Source organism: Raphanus sativus, unplaced genomic scaffold, assembly GCF_000801105.2.
Source record: "Raphanus sativus cultivar WK10039 unplaced genomic scaffold, ASM80110v3 Scaffold0306, whole genome shotgun sequence".
In the NCBI taxonomy this organism is placed as follows: Eukaryota; Viridiplantae; Streptophyta; class Magnoliopsida; order Brassicales; family Brassicaceae; genus Raphanus; species Raphanus sativus.
In genome coordinates, this window is record NW_026615626.1 from 1 (window position 1) to 14392 (window position 14392).

At 41.6% G+C, this 14392-nt stretch overlaps 1 protein-coding gene across 1 annotated transcript; it reads left to right on the forward strand.

The window, feature by feature from the left end:
- The first annotated feature begins 2335 nt into the window (after positions 1-2335).
- Positions 2336-13407, forward strand: LOC108835624 (uncharacterized). The gene is given in 13 exon segments (XM_056996659.1): positions 2336-3594; positions 3688-4055; positions 4385-4434; positions 4436-4978; positions 5069-5486; positions 5715-5756; positions 6345-6707; positions 6765-6946; positions 7658-8484; positions 8590-8746; positions 10629-11323; positions 11681-11900; positions 13237-13407. Coding segments are annotated over 13 exon segments (5295 nt in total).
- The last annotated feature ends 985 nt before the right edge of the window (positions 13408-14392 follow it).

A 14392-nucleotide genomic window follows, 5' to 3' on the forward strand; every position in this document is an offset into this window, starting at 1 on the left:
TGGGATATCTTCTTACTCACAACTCCTATGAGATTTATTCAACTTCCTGGTTATTCTCCACTGATTAGTGGTGTTGAAATGTTGTGAGAAGAGATGAGAAGTATTGTGATCATGAAGAGGAGAGAAGAAGAAAATATACTTGAGAAAAGTTACCATGCAGTAAAAATAAAGTTACTGCATGGTAAATGGGGTTTGAGGTAAAAGAAGCAAGGAAAGCAATGTGTGAAACACTAAAGGAAGAAGAGGCTTAGCACAGTGATCTAACCAAGAGGGAAGAGTCAGTCGACCGTTTGAAGATGAGATTACTATTAGCCAGTCCATGACAGGCTGTAAAGAGAGCCTAGGCGTGTGAGCATTCTCAGCCAAGTGTGGTTCACCTTGCCATTGACTACACATGCTTGTAATAGTTCATTGTGTGCGCAAACCCTCTTTAATCTCTTGTATATATTTGCAACTCCTTTCATTAATCATATATACACTTCGAGACTCCTTTTCTCTCTAGTTTAAACATGTCTCTCTCTAGTTACTATTGAATCTAAGAACACACTTTCTCTCTTATTCGCTCATAATCTACCATTAATCTCTTAATACACTTTCTTTTCTCTAAAATAATATGGTATCAGAGCCTGGTTTGCTGTGGTATTAAGAGATTTCGGAATCTATTCTCTTGTGTTCTTATTTTTCTCTTGTGTTCTTGCTATCTTCAAGTGTTCTTCATTGTTCTTGCGGGTTGAGTTGAAACTTTTTGGGTCTAGATCTTTTGCGGATTGATTATTCTTGAAGGTTTGGTGCTGTGGAGTTCTTCTCTATACAAGTTTGAAGCTTTGTGAGTAGTAAAGAAGGGCGAGAGATAATGGAGGATAACAAGATGTTTGTGAAGGTTCCGATTGCTTTAAAAGGTGGTGGGAACTATCTTTTGTGGTCGCGGTTGGTAAAGACAGCTGTGGGGAGGCTAGGGTTGTGGAACCACATCACTGATGATGGGCCAGAGCCAGTGGCTAAGGAAGGAGAAGAAGGTGAAGAAGGGAAAGCTCTCAGTAAAGCCGAGGCAAAGAAATGGGTTCAAGAGGATCTTATGGTACTTTCCGTGCTACAAGGGTCTTTGGAGGTGATATGATCATGGACCAGTCAAGCAAAGAAGATAAGGAGATCATGGAGGAACCAGCTGATGAAGATGCTCTCACCATGCCTAAAGGTCCCATGACTCGAGCCAGAAGCGAGCAACTCAAAGAAGCCATTGGAGGCTTACTTAAGACATCCATGAAGCAAGAAGAAAGTCTTGGAAGAAGCTTGATCAACCAAGATGCACTTACTACCATTCAAGCCATCTCAGCTCCAAGATAGACATCAAGTGAGCAAGTAACATATGTGTGCTCTTTTTCCCTATCTTTGGTTTTGTCCCACTGGGTTTTCCAAAGATAGGTTTTTAACGAGGCCATATGTTGCTTCCATATCACTCACTTGATGATCTCGGTTCAAGACTATGTTTTATTAATTTATCCTATGTTTTTATTTAGACTATGTTTTGTTATTTGATACATTTCGAGACTAAGGAGTATGTTCCTTACTCTCTCTATATATATGTGTCTCGCAACCCTAATGAAGTCATCCAATCTTTTATTCTAAACTCTTGTTCTCTCTTTGACGGCTGCGAGTTCCTTGTAGTCTGAGTGTTCTTGAGTCTTTGTTAGTGAGTCATATCTAACAAAACCCATAAGAGTGATTATCAAGGTGTGTCATATCCGAGATCATCACTTAGGAGTATCAAGAGTTCATTCACCCCTCTTGTGTCACCATTCGATCCACCCCCTTGAAGGAGATTGAGTCCCTGATTCTCTACTTGCAAGGATCTATCCCATTTCCATCCAGAGAAGCATCCTAGGAGTGTATTATGTGGTATCAGAGCAACTCTGGCTAGGGAAGTGTTGTTTACTCGATTTTTATCATAGATCTGTTCATCTATTTCATCACTATTGTTAGATCTGTGTATGTTTGTCTCAGAACTGATAGATCTAAGTGTTTCGACTAGGATTCCTAAAAAGTCCATTCATTTTCTTGTTGTCTACGGTTTTGAAACTTCTAGATCTATAAGTTGTTTGTGCTTGCTTGGTTCGATCTGTTCTTATATCCATAGATCTGTGATTGTTGAGTCATATCATCAGTTGTGAACTTGATCTATTGGTGTAGTTGCGGAAAGAATTTTTTTTATTCAAAACCTGATCCGTGTTACTCAAGTTCTATCATCATTTGTTGTTTCCTTATTTGAATCTATCTCGTTTTGTTTTTGTTTCGTGAACTACTTACTGGTTACTTTCCTTTGTTTATCTCAGGTACTATGGGTAACGAGAGTGAGGAAGAGGCAGAATTGATGAGAAGAAACAAGATGTTGATGGAAGCTATGACTGCTCAGCTTAATAAGACTATGTTGGAGAGCATGAATGAGATGATGAAACAAAACATGGAAGAAATCAGAAGGGAGATTAGACAAGCTACTGGTCAAGGTCACAGCAATGAGAGCAGGAGGAACCGCCACACTCATACTCCGCAAGAGCATGGTGGTTCACAAGAGACTGATAACTACTATGAGCGCCACCGAAGTGAGAGGAGTGGTTCTTCCTCAGCATCACGAGGTAGTAGAAGGAGAACTCGTCGTGATCATGATGAAAGAAGACCTTACCGTGATGAGCTTTCTGGTTTGAAGCTTAAGATCCCTCCCTTCCATGGCAAAGTTGACCCTGATGCGTATATTGAATGGGAGAAGAAGATCGAGATTGTATTCAACTGCAAGCACTACACCAATTTTCAGAGGATTCAATTTGCTGCAACTGAGTTCTATGATTATGCTCTGAGTTGGTGGGATCAACTGGTGACTACTAGGAGGATAAATCAAGAGTACCCGGTTGAGACTTGGCAAGAGATGAAGTCTCTTATGCGCAAAAGGTTTGTGCCTAACCACTACCACAGGGATCTTCATCAGAAATTGAGGAAACTTACACAAGGATCCAAGACTGTGGAAGAGTACTACCAGGAGATGGAGTTGCTGATGTTGAGAGCTGGTATATCTGAGGACAGAGAAGCTTCTATGGCCCGGTTTCTTGGAGGACTTAACCGCGAGATTCAAGACAGTGTAGAGATGCAACACTACATTGAGATAGAAGAGATGTTGCACAAAGCTATCCTGGTGGAGCAACAGATTAAGAGGAAGCATCACTCGCGAGGCAACTATGGGTCCAGCAAGTATCAGTACACTAAAGAAGAGAAACCATCCCATATGAGAGATAGCAAGCCTCAGCCGAAAGAAGAACCCAAGTCTAGCATCCCATACAGCAAAGAGAAAAGCAAGGCGGAAGCTACAAGCTCTAGAACTAGAGATGTGAAGTGTTTCAAGTGTCAAGGCAGAGGACACTATGCCAATGAGTGCACCAACAAGAAAGTGATGATTCTACTTGAGAATGGAGAGTATGAATCAGAAGAAGAGCACTCCGGATCTGATCAAGACAGGTCTGATGAAGGAAGTGAAGTAGAACCCGTGAAAGGAAGATTGTTGGTGACAAGAAGACTTTTGAACTTGCAAACTAAGGCTGAAGAGACTGAGCAACGCGAGAACCTCTTCTACACTAGGTGTATGGTTCAGGGTAAGGTGTGCAGCCTTATTATTGATGGTGGGAGCTGTGTCAATGTAGCTAGTGAGACCATGGTGAAGAAATTGGGTTTGAAAGTTCAGAAACATCCTAGACCTTACAGGCTGCAATGGCTCAATGAAGAAGGTGAGATGAGGGTCTCCAATCAAGTGCTGATCCCTATAGCCATTGGTAGATATGAAGATGAGATCTTGTGTGATATATTACCAATGGAAGCTAGCCATATCCTTCTTGGTAGACCTTGGCAGTTTGATAGGCGAGTGGTTCATGATGGTTTCAGTAACAAGCACTCTTTTGAGTTTAATGGAAAGAAGACAGTGCTGGTACCTTTGTCACCTAAAGAAGTTCAAGCAGATCAGCTCCAGCTTCAGAAAAAGAAAGAGATCGACCTGAAGCCTGATCAGAAACATCACAGCCTCTATACCAAACAGGGAGATATCAAAAGAATTCTTTACTCTCAATCCTCTATTGTTTTACTTATGTTTAAAGAGACCTTGCTAACAGTCACTGATCTTACACAGGATTATCCTAGTGAACTAGTCTCTCTTTTGCAGGAGTATACTGATGTGTTTCCAGAAGACAACCCCATAGGATTGCCACCAGTGCGCGGGATAGAGCATCAGATAGACTTTGTTCCTGGCTCTACTCTTCCTAATCGACCAGCATACAGAACCAATCCTGTTGAGACTAAGGAGTTGCAAAGACAAGTAGAGGAACTGATGGAGAAGGGCCATATCCGAGAGAGTATGAGTCCATGTGCTGTTCCAGTTCTCCTTGTGCCCAAGAAAGATGGTAGCTGGCGCATGTGTGTTGATTGCAGAGCCATCAACAACATAACAGTGAAGTATCGCCACCCTATTCCTAGATTAGATGATATGCTTGATGAATTGCATGGCTCTAGTATCTTTTCTAAGATAGACCTTAAGAGTGGGTATCATCAAATTAGGATGAAAGAGGGAGATGAGTGGAAAACCGCTTTCAAGACTAAGCATGGTTTGTATGAGTGGTTGGTGATGCCTTTTGGCTTAACCAATGCTCCTAGTACCTTTATGAGATTGATGAATCATGTGCTTAGATCTTTTATAGGAGTGTTTGTGGTAGTTTACTTTGATGATATCCTAGTTTACTCCAAGAGTTTAGAAGAGCATATAGTTCATGTTAGGACTGTTCTTGATGTTTTGAGAAAAGAAAAGCTCTTTGCTAATCTTAAGAAATGCACTTTCTGTACGGATAACTTGGTCTTCCTAGGCTTTGTTGTGAGTGCAGATGGAGTAAAGGTGGATCAAGAGAAGGTGAAAGCCATACAAGAGTGGCCGAGTCCTAAAACCATAAATGAAGTAAGGAGTTTCCATGGGCTAGCAGGTTTCTATAGGCGATTTGTGAAAGACTTCAGCACTATAGCAGCTCCACTAACTGAGATCATCAAGAAAGATGTAGGATTCAAGTGGGGAGAAGCACAAGAAACCTCCTTTCAAACCCTCAAAGAGAAGCTTACTAACTCTCCTCTCCTTATACTTCCTGATTTCTCTAAAACCTTTGAGATTGAATGTGATGCCTCAGGAATTGGTATTGGTGCTGTGTTGATGCAGGATAGAAGGCCCATTGCGTACTTCAGTGAGAAACTAAGTGGAGCTACTCTCAACTATGCCACTTATGACAAAGAACTATACGCCTTGGTGAGAGCTCTACAGACTTGGCAGCACTATCTATGGCCAAAGGAGTTTGTCATTCACACCGACCATGAGTCTCTCAAGTATCTCAAGGGGCAAAGCAAACTCAGCAAGAGACACGCCAGATGGGTAGAATTCATTGAAACCTTCCCTTATGTGATCAAATACAAACAAGGTAAGGAAAATATAGTTGCTGATGCACTATCAAGAAGGTATACTCTCTTGAATACTCTTGATGCTAAGTTGCTAGGATTCGAACAACTTAAAGATATGTATGCAACTGATTCTGACTTTCAGGAAGCTTATCAATCGTGTGAGAAATATGCTGCAGGGCATTACTTTAGGCAGGATGGATTCTTATTCTATGATAATAGACTGTGTGTGCCTAACTGTTCTTTAAGAGATTTGTTTGTCAGGGAATCCCATGGAGGAAGCTTAATGGGACATTTTGGTATTGCCAAGACTCTTAAGGTTTTGCAGGATCACTTCTTTTGGCCACACATGAAACGAGATGTTGAGAGAATCTGTGGAAGGTGTACAACTTGCAAAGCAGCCAAGTCAAAGGTCCAACCCCACGGTTTGTACACTCCTCTACCTATTCCTACTCACCCTTGGAATGATATATCTATGGACTTTGTTGTCGGATTGCCAAGGACCAAAACAGGTAAGGATTCTATCTTTGTGGTTGTGGATAGATTTTCGAAAATGGCACATTTCATTGCTTGTCATAAGACTGATGATGCTTTACATGTTGCAAACCTGTTCTTTAAAGAGATTGTGCGCATTCATGGCATGCCTAGGACTATAGTTTCTGATAGAGATACTAAGTTTCTTAGTTATTTTTGGAAGACTCTTTGGTCTAAGCTAGGAACTAAACTGTTGTTTTCTACTACATGTCATCCACAAACTGATGGACAGACTGAGGTAGTTAATAGAACTCTTGGAACTCTCTTGCGTGCATACATTAAAAAGAATCTGAAATCATGGGAAGAATACTTACCTCACTGTGAATTTGCTTATAATCATGCTCAACACTCTGCATCTAAGTATTCTCCATTTGAAATTGTTTATGGGTTCAATCCCATCTCTCCTTTGGATCTTATGCCTTTACCTGAGTGTGCTAGGGTCAGTATGGATGGGAAAAAGAAAGCAGAGATGGTGCAGCAGATTCATGAGAAGGCTAGAAAGAACATTATTGAAAAGACAAAGCAGTACACTAAGAGAGCAAACAAGGGCAGGCGTGAGATGATCTTTGAAGTAGGTGACATGGTGTGGGTTCACTTGCGCAAGGAGAGGTTTCCCAAAGAAAGAAAGTCTAAGCTGATGCCGAGGATAGATGGTCCTTTTGAGATCATCCAGAGAATCAATGACAATGCTTACAAGCTTGATCTTCAAGGTAAGTATGATATAAGCAATAGTTTCAATGTTACTGACTTGATCTCTTTTGTTGCAGATGAGCCAGATTTGAGGACAAATCCTTTTCAAGAGGGAGGGGATGATATGATCATGGACCAGTCAAGCAAAGAAGATAAGGAGATCATGGAGGAACCAGCTGATGAAGATGCTCTCACCATGCCTAAAGGTCCCATGACTCGAGCCAGAAGCAAGCAACTCAAAGAAGCCATTGGAGGCTTACTTAAGACATCCATGAAGCAAGAAGAAAGTCTTGGAAGAAGCTTGATCAACCAAGATGCACTTACTACCATTCAAGCCATCTCAGCTCCAAGATAGACATCAAGTGAGCAAGTAACATATGTGTGCTCTTTTTCCCTATCTTTGGTTTTGTCCCACTGGGTTTTCCAAAGATAGGTTTTTAACGAGGCCATATGTTGCTTCCATATCACTCACTTGATGATCTCGGTTCAAGACTATGTTTTATTAATTTATCCTATGTTTTTATTTAGACTATGTTTTGTTATTTGATACATTTCGAGACTAAGGAGTATGTTCCTTACTCTCTCTATATATATGTGTCTCGCAACCCTAATGAAGTCATCCAATCTTTTATTCTAAACTCTTGTTCTCTCTTTGACGGCTGCGAGTTCCTTGTAGTCTGAGTGTTCTTGAGTCTTTGTTAGTGAGTCATATCTAACAAAACCCATAAGAGTGATTATCAAGGTGTGTCATATCCGAGATCATCACTTAGGAGTATCAAGAGTTCATTCACCCCTCTTGTGTCACCATTCGATCCACCCCCTTGAAGGAGATTGAGTCCCTGATTCTCTACTTGCAAGGATCTATCCCATTTCCATCCAGAGAAGCATCCTAGGAGTGTATTAGGAGGTACCTGTTCTTGAAGCATACAGCTACTGTGAGACTCCTAAACACCTATGGGAGACTCTCCAGAAGAAATTTGGGAATGTCTCAAACTTGAGCCGAGTGTTTGAGCTTAAGAGAGCTATCAACACACTCGTGCAAGAAGATGTGGAACTTACCAAGGATATGGGGAAGTTCAAGTCGATGTGGTCTGAGTTAGAAAGCTTGAGGCCAAGTACCACTGATCAAGAAGTGCTCATGGAAAGAAGAGAGCAGGATCAAGTGTTCGGATTGCTGATGACACTCAACCCATGCTACAAAGATGTCATCAAGCATATACTGAGGTCGCCAAGCTTACCATCAATGGAGGAAGTAATGGCACAACTCCAGAAAGAAGAGGGATCACTTGGTCTGTTTGGAGGCAAGGGGGAGCTAAGTATAGCTCATCAGGCCGAGGAGATGCAAGCTAACAAGGCTGGCTATGGAGGTGAAGACAGGAGGCCAAGAGAGAGGTTCTCGGGAAGCTGTGATCATTGCAAGAGACAAGGCCATAAGAAGAGTCAGTGCTGGGTGTTGCATCCCCATCTCAAGCCGGCCAAGTTCAACAAGGATAGAGAAGCAAGAGCTCATCTCTCTACTGAAGCGAGTGGAGCTGGTTCAAGTGCACAAGTAGGTGAAAGTGAAGGAAAAGCACTTGCCTCTCATCACTCGGGAGGAAAGGGTATTGATCAAGATGTGATCAAGAAGTCTGACATTGAGGCTCTCATCCGAGCACTCAAGGAGTCTGGTAACAAGCTTGGAAACACTCTTGGATACTCTTACACTGCTTATAGAATGTCTAGTGATACTGATAGGTTGCTAGACTTGATCAAAAGCTCTTACCCTGAGCATAGCAGTGTGCATTGTTCTGATAAATGGTTAGGATTGATTGAGAGTTTGAAAGAAACTCCTAGGACTCATCTTGCTACTAGCATGCATAAGCCTTTGATTATTGATTCTGGTGCATCCCATCATATGATTAGTGATAGTAAACTCATTAGAGAGATTGTTCCTGCTCAGGGTCATGTCATGATAGCTAATGGTGATCGGATTCCCATTAGAGGGATTGGAAAGCTTAGGTTGTTTGATAAAGAGTCTAATGCTTTCTTCATGCCTGAGTTTACTTCAAATCTTTTATCTGTTAAGAGATGCACCACTGATCTTCAATGCAATGTTATCTTTAGTCCTAATGATGTGAAGTTTCAGGATATTGAGAGCAATAAGTTGATTGGGCAAGGAGCTACTAAGGGAGATCTTTATATGCTTGAAGACCTTGCACCTATTTCAAACTCTTTTGTTTCTTTTAATTCTGTTTCTACTTTGAGTAAAGATGCATTGTGGCATGCTAGACTAGGACATCCCCATGGTAGAGCTCTAAGCTTAATGTTACCAGGTGTCATGTTTAGAAATATTGATTGTGAGGCTTGTATCTTGGGTAAACATTGCAAAACTGTTTTTCAAAACTCCACCACTCTGTATGAAAATTGCTTTGACTTGATTCATTCAGATGTGTGGACTGCTCCTTGTTTATCTCGAGATGGTTATAAGTATTATGTTTCTTTCATTGATGAAAAATCCAAATACACCTGGTTAACTCTCATTAAAACAAAAGATAGGGTGCTAGATGCTTTTAAAAATTTCCAAGCATATGTTTCTAACCAGTATAATGCCAAGATAAAGATTTTCAGGACTGACAATGGTGGAGAGTATATTGGAAATGTGTTCAAAGAACATCTAGCAAGACATGGGATTCTACATCAGACAAGCTGTCCATACACTCCTCAACAGAATGGGGTTGCTGAGAGGAAGAACAGACATCTTATGGAGGTGGCCAGGTCTATGATGTTCCAAACTAGTGTTCCGAGAAGGTATTGGAGTGATGCTGTACTTGCTGCTTGTTATCTGATAAACAGGACACCAACAAAGGTTCTTGGAGATCAATCTCCTTTTGAGATGTTAAACAAGAGCAAACCAGTGCTGGATCACTTGAGAGTGTTCGGATGTGTGTGCTATGTTCTAGTACCAGGCGAGACCAGAAACAAGCTTGAAGCCAGGAGCACCAAGGCTATGTTTATTGGATACTCTACAACTCAGAAGGGATACAAGTGTTTTGATACTGAATCAAGGAGAGTTCTAGTGTCCCGGGAGGTTAAGTTCATGGAAGACAAGGGTTTCTATGAAGGGAAGAACTGGAAAGAGCTTGAAGATTTAGCTCAGCCATCAGATAGAGCTGCTAGCTTGAGAAACATATTTGAGAGTCTTGGCATTGGTATATCTCAGGATCCGAGAGGGCATCTGTTAAACTGAAGTGTATAAATGGTGAGGAGGAGTTCAGGATGAGTCTATGAAGCTAAGGGATCATTTGGGAGAAGTGGTGTAATAGTAAATAGTGTCATGACAACTATTTACTATTACAAAGTACTATACACTATTTGGGAGACTTGGAACACAAGTGAAGTGCAAGATCGACCAAAGGAGTGAGATAGACGCGCTTAAGGTCTAAGAGGAAGAGTGGAACTGTTAGTGACCGTTTAAGGATAAGGTTTCTTATCCTTAACCAAAGCAAAAGCAAGACAGGCTGTAAAGAGAACTGCGCAGCTCTTCTTCCCTTGACCAGGCGTGTGTGCATTCTGAGCCATGTATCTCTTTGACTTCACATGCTTTCAATAGTATCCTGAAAGCCCTAGTCTATGCTTTCCTTTCCTTTATATACTGATGTATTGTCGATCCTTGAGTGCTATGAAATAAGAAACACTTTTCTCTTAAGCTTTGCAACAATGGTTACATAATTTCTCTTTACTCTCTTCTCGGATTCTCTTCATTTCTCTTCTATTCTCTCAATACCAATCTTATTCTCTAAAATCATATGGTATCAGAGCCAGGTTGGCTTTGGTATTGAGATCTGGGTTTGTGTTCTTCAGTTCGATTCAAGTGAAGATTCAAAAGTGTTCTTGGCGGGAAGAAAAACATGGAGGATAACTACAACAACAACAAGGTGATCTCGGTTCCGGTTGCTCTCAAGGGAGGAAGCAACTACTTGCTGTGGTCTAGGCTGGTGAAGACAGCTATTGGAAGACTAGGGCTTTGGAGTCACATCACGGATGAAGCTCAAACAAAGCCAGTGGTCAAGGAAGATGAAGATGAGAAAGAAAAGGAGAAAGCTTTGGCTGAGTTCAAGCGGTGGGTGAAAGATGATCTTATGGTGCTATCCGTGCTTCAGGGATCTCTTGAGCTGCATCTCCTTGAAGCCTACAGCTACTGCGAGACTCCTAAGCATCTATGGGAGGTGCTTCAAAAGACTTATGGTAACAAAACCAACTTAAGTCGTGTGTTTGAGTTGAAGGGAGCTATCAATGCTCTTGTTCAAGATGGTGAGGAGTTCGCCAAGCACTTGGGGAAGTTCAGAGCTCTTTGGAACGAGCTGGAGGGCTTAAGACCCAACACTACTGATCAAGATACACTCGCGGAGAGAAGAGAGCAAGATCAAGTGTTCGGGCTTATGATGACATTGGATCCGGCCTATAAGGATGTGATAGCACACATCTTGAGGTCTACTACACTGCCATCCATGGAAGAGGTGTGCGCGCAGCTACAGAAGGAGGAGGGATCTATTGGTCTCTTTGGAGGGAAGAAGGATCTTTCCTTAGCACACAAGGCTGAAGAAGTACAAGCTAACAAGGCTATGTACAAGGGTGGAGATAGAAAGTATGGTGAGAGGTTCTCGGGTGATTGTGATCATTGCAAGAAGATAGGGCATAGGAAAAGCCAGTGCTGGATCTTACACCCACACCTCAAACCGCCGAAGTTCACAAAAGGTGGAGATGCAAGAGCTAACCTTTCTGCTGAAACAAATGGAGCTGGTCCATCCGGAGCTAGTCCAAGTGTGAAGGTGGGTGAAAGCGAAGGTAAAGCAATGGCATCTCAACAATTGGGCAGTAAGGGTGGAGACAATGAGACCATAAGGAGGTCTGACATAGAGTCCCTCATCAAAGCTCTTAAGGAGTCTGGTAACACACTCGGAAACACTCTTGGTTACTCATATAATGCTCATCTTGTTTCAAGTTTTCCTGATAGGTTGCTAGACATGATTGAGCATGCATATAGTACTGAAAAAGCCTTGAATGCTTCTGATAAGTTGCTAGATGTTATTGAAAGCTTGCGGAATAGAAATGATCATCCTAGGACTCATATTGCTCAAAACATGCATAAGCCTTTGATTATTGATTCTGGTGCATCTCATCACATGATAAGTGATTGTAAGCTCATTAAGGATTTAGAACCGGCTCAAGGGCATGTGATGATTGCGAATGGTGCTAGGATTCCTATCAAAGGAGTTGGAAAACTCAAGTTGTTTGATAGGGATTCTAAAGCCTTCTACATGCCCGAGTTCACTTCTAATCTTTTATCTGTGAAAAGATGCACTAATGATCTCCAATGCAATGTTATTTTCACCCCTAATGAGGTTATGTTTCAGGATATTGAGAGTAGAAAGCTCATTGGACAAGGTGTTACCAAGGGAGAGCTTTATCTACTTCAAGACACTTTACCCATTTCTAGTTCCTGTTGTTCTTTCAATTCGGTCTCTTCTAATAATGATGCATTGTGGCATGCTAGACTAGGTCATCCTCACCTTAGAGCTTTAAGCTTGATGTTACCAGGTGTTGTTTTTCAAAACAATGATTGTGAAGCTTGTATTTTGGGAAAACATTGTAAAACTGTGTTTCAAAGATCAACTACTGTTTATGAAAATTGTTTTGATTTAATCCACTCTGATGTGTGGACATCTCCTTGTTTATCCAGAGATGGATACAAGTACTATGTCACCTTCATTGATGAGAAATCGAAATACACCTGGATAACTCTCATTAAAACAAAGGATAGGGTGATAGATGCATTCAAGAATTTTTATGACTATGTGACTAACCAATATAATGCCAAGATCAAGATTTTCAGGTCTGATAATGGAGGAGAGTACATAGGTCATGTCTTTAAAGACTATCTGTCCAAGCATGGGATCTTGCATCAAACTAGCTGCCCTTACACACCACAACAGAATGGTGTGGCTGAGAGGAAGAACCGGCATCTGATGGAAGTTGCACGAGCTCTTATGTTTCAAACGAGTGTACCAAAGAGATACTGGAGTGATGCTGTCTTAGCAGCTTGCTACTTGATCAACAGAACACCAACCAAGATACTGGAGGATCAAGCACCTTTTGAGGTACTTAACAAGAACAAACCAGTGCTAGATCACTTGAGAGTATTTGGTTGTGTGTGTTATGTGCTGGTACCAGGAGAAACAAGAAACAAGCTTGAAGCAAAGAGCTCTAAGGCAATGTTTATTGGGTACTCTACATCCCAAAAGGGATACAAGTGCTATGATCCGGATGCAAGAAGAGTACTGATCTCCAGAGATGTTAAGTTCATGGAGGAGAAAGGATATTATCAAGGCAAGAATTGGGAGGAGCTAGAAGAACTAGCTAGACCATCTGATAGAGCAGCCAGTCTACGGATGATATTTGAAGGACTTGGGATAGGAGTGACCCAGGATCAAGGGAGGCAACACACACCTCCTACAAATGGAACTGAAGAACCCACTCATCTTGATCATGAGGGAGGCAATACACCTGAAGCTGGAGGTCAAGGAGATCAAAGTTCAGGCAGTGGTCATGATCAAGTTGAGATGGGAGAAGGAAATGAAAGTCAGTCTGAGCAAGAGGATCAGACTCAACAAGAAGAAACGAGTGGAGTTCAAGAGGTACAATCCGAACCAGTGCAAGAAGTTCAACAAGTACCTGTCTTAAGGAGAAGCACACGGCAAAGGAGAGATGCTTCCAACTGGGTAAACACGAGAGTGTACTACAATGCCCAGGCTGTGGAGCATCCCTCTCAAGCTGTATGCTCGTTTGCTGAGTTTCCAGAAGAGCATTGTGCCTTTCAAGTAAGCTTGGATGAAAGTTATGTTCCAAGAAGCTATGAAGAAGCAATGCTAATACAAGAATGGAGAGATTCAGTCAATGCTGAGGCAGATGCTATGATTAAAAATGATACTTGGTATGAGAGTGAACTACCTAAAGGGAAGAAGGCAGTTACTAGCAAGTGGATCTTCACCATCAAGTATCTTCCAAATGGCAAGATAGATAGGCGCAAGACCAGACTAGTTGCAAGAGGGTTCACTCAGACATGGGGAGAAGATTATATAGATACATTTGCTCCTGTTGCTAAGCTCCATACAATCCGGGTTGTGCTATCACTAGCTGTGAACCAAGAGTGGGAGTTGTGGCAAATGGATGTCAAGAATGCTTTCTTGCAAGGAGAGCTTGAAGATGAGGTCTATATGCTTCCACCTCCTGGTCTTGAACACTTAGTGAAGAAAGGGAATGTTTTGAGATTGAAGAAGGCTATCTATGGTCTCAAGCAATCACCTAGAGCTTGGTACCATAAGTTAAGCACCACACTGAATGGAAGAGGTTTCAGGAAGTGTGAACTCGATCATACCCTATTCACTTTGGTTACACCATCAGGTATCATTGTAATCCTTGTATATGTGGATGATATTATCATTACTGGTTCTGATAAAGCAGGTATCAAGGAAACTAAGGACTTTCTCAAATCTGTGTTTGAGATTAAAGACTTGGGAGAGATGAAATATTTCCTTGGAATTGAGTTGTGTAGATCCAAGGAAGGCTTGTTCATCTCTCAAAGGAAATATACACTTGATCTCTTGAAAGATGCAGGTGCATATGGAGGCAAGGTAGCTAAGATGCCCATGGAGGATGGGTACAAGGT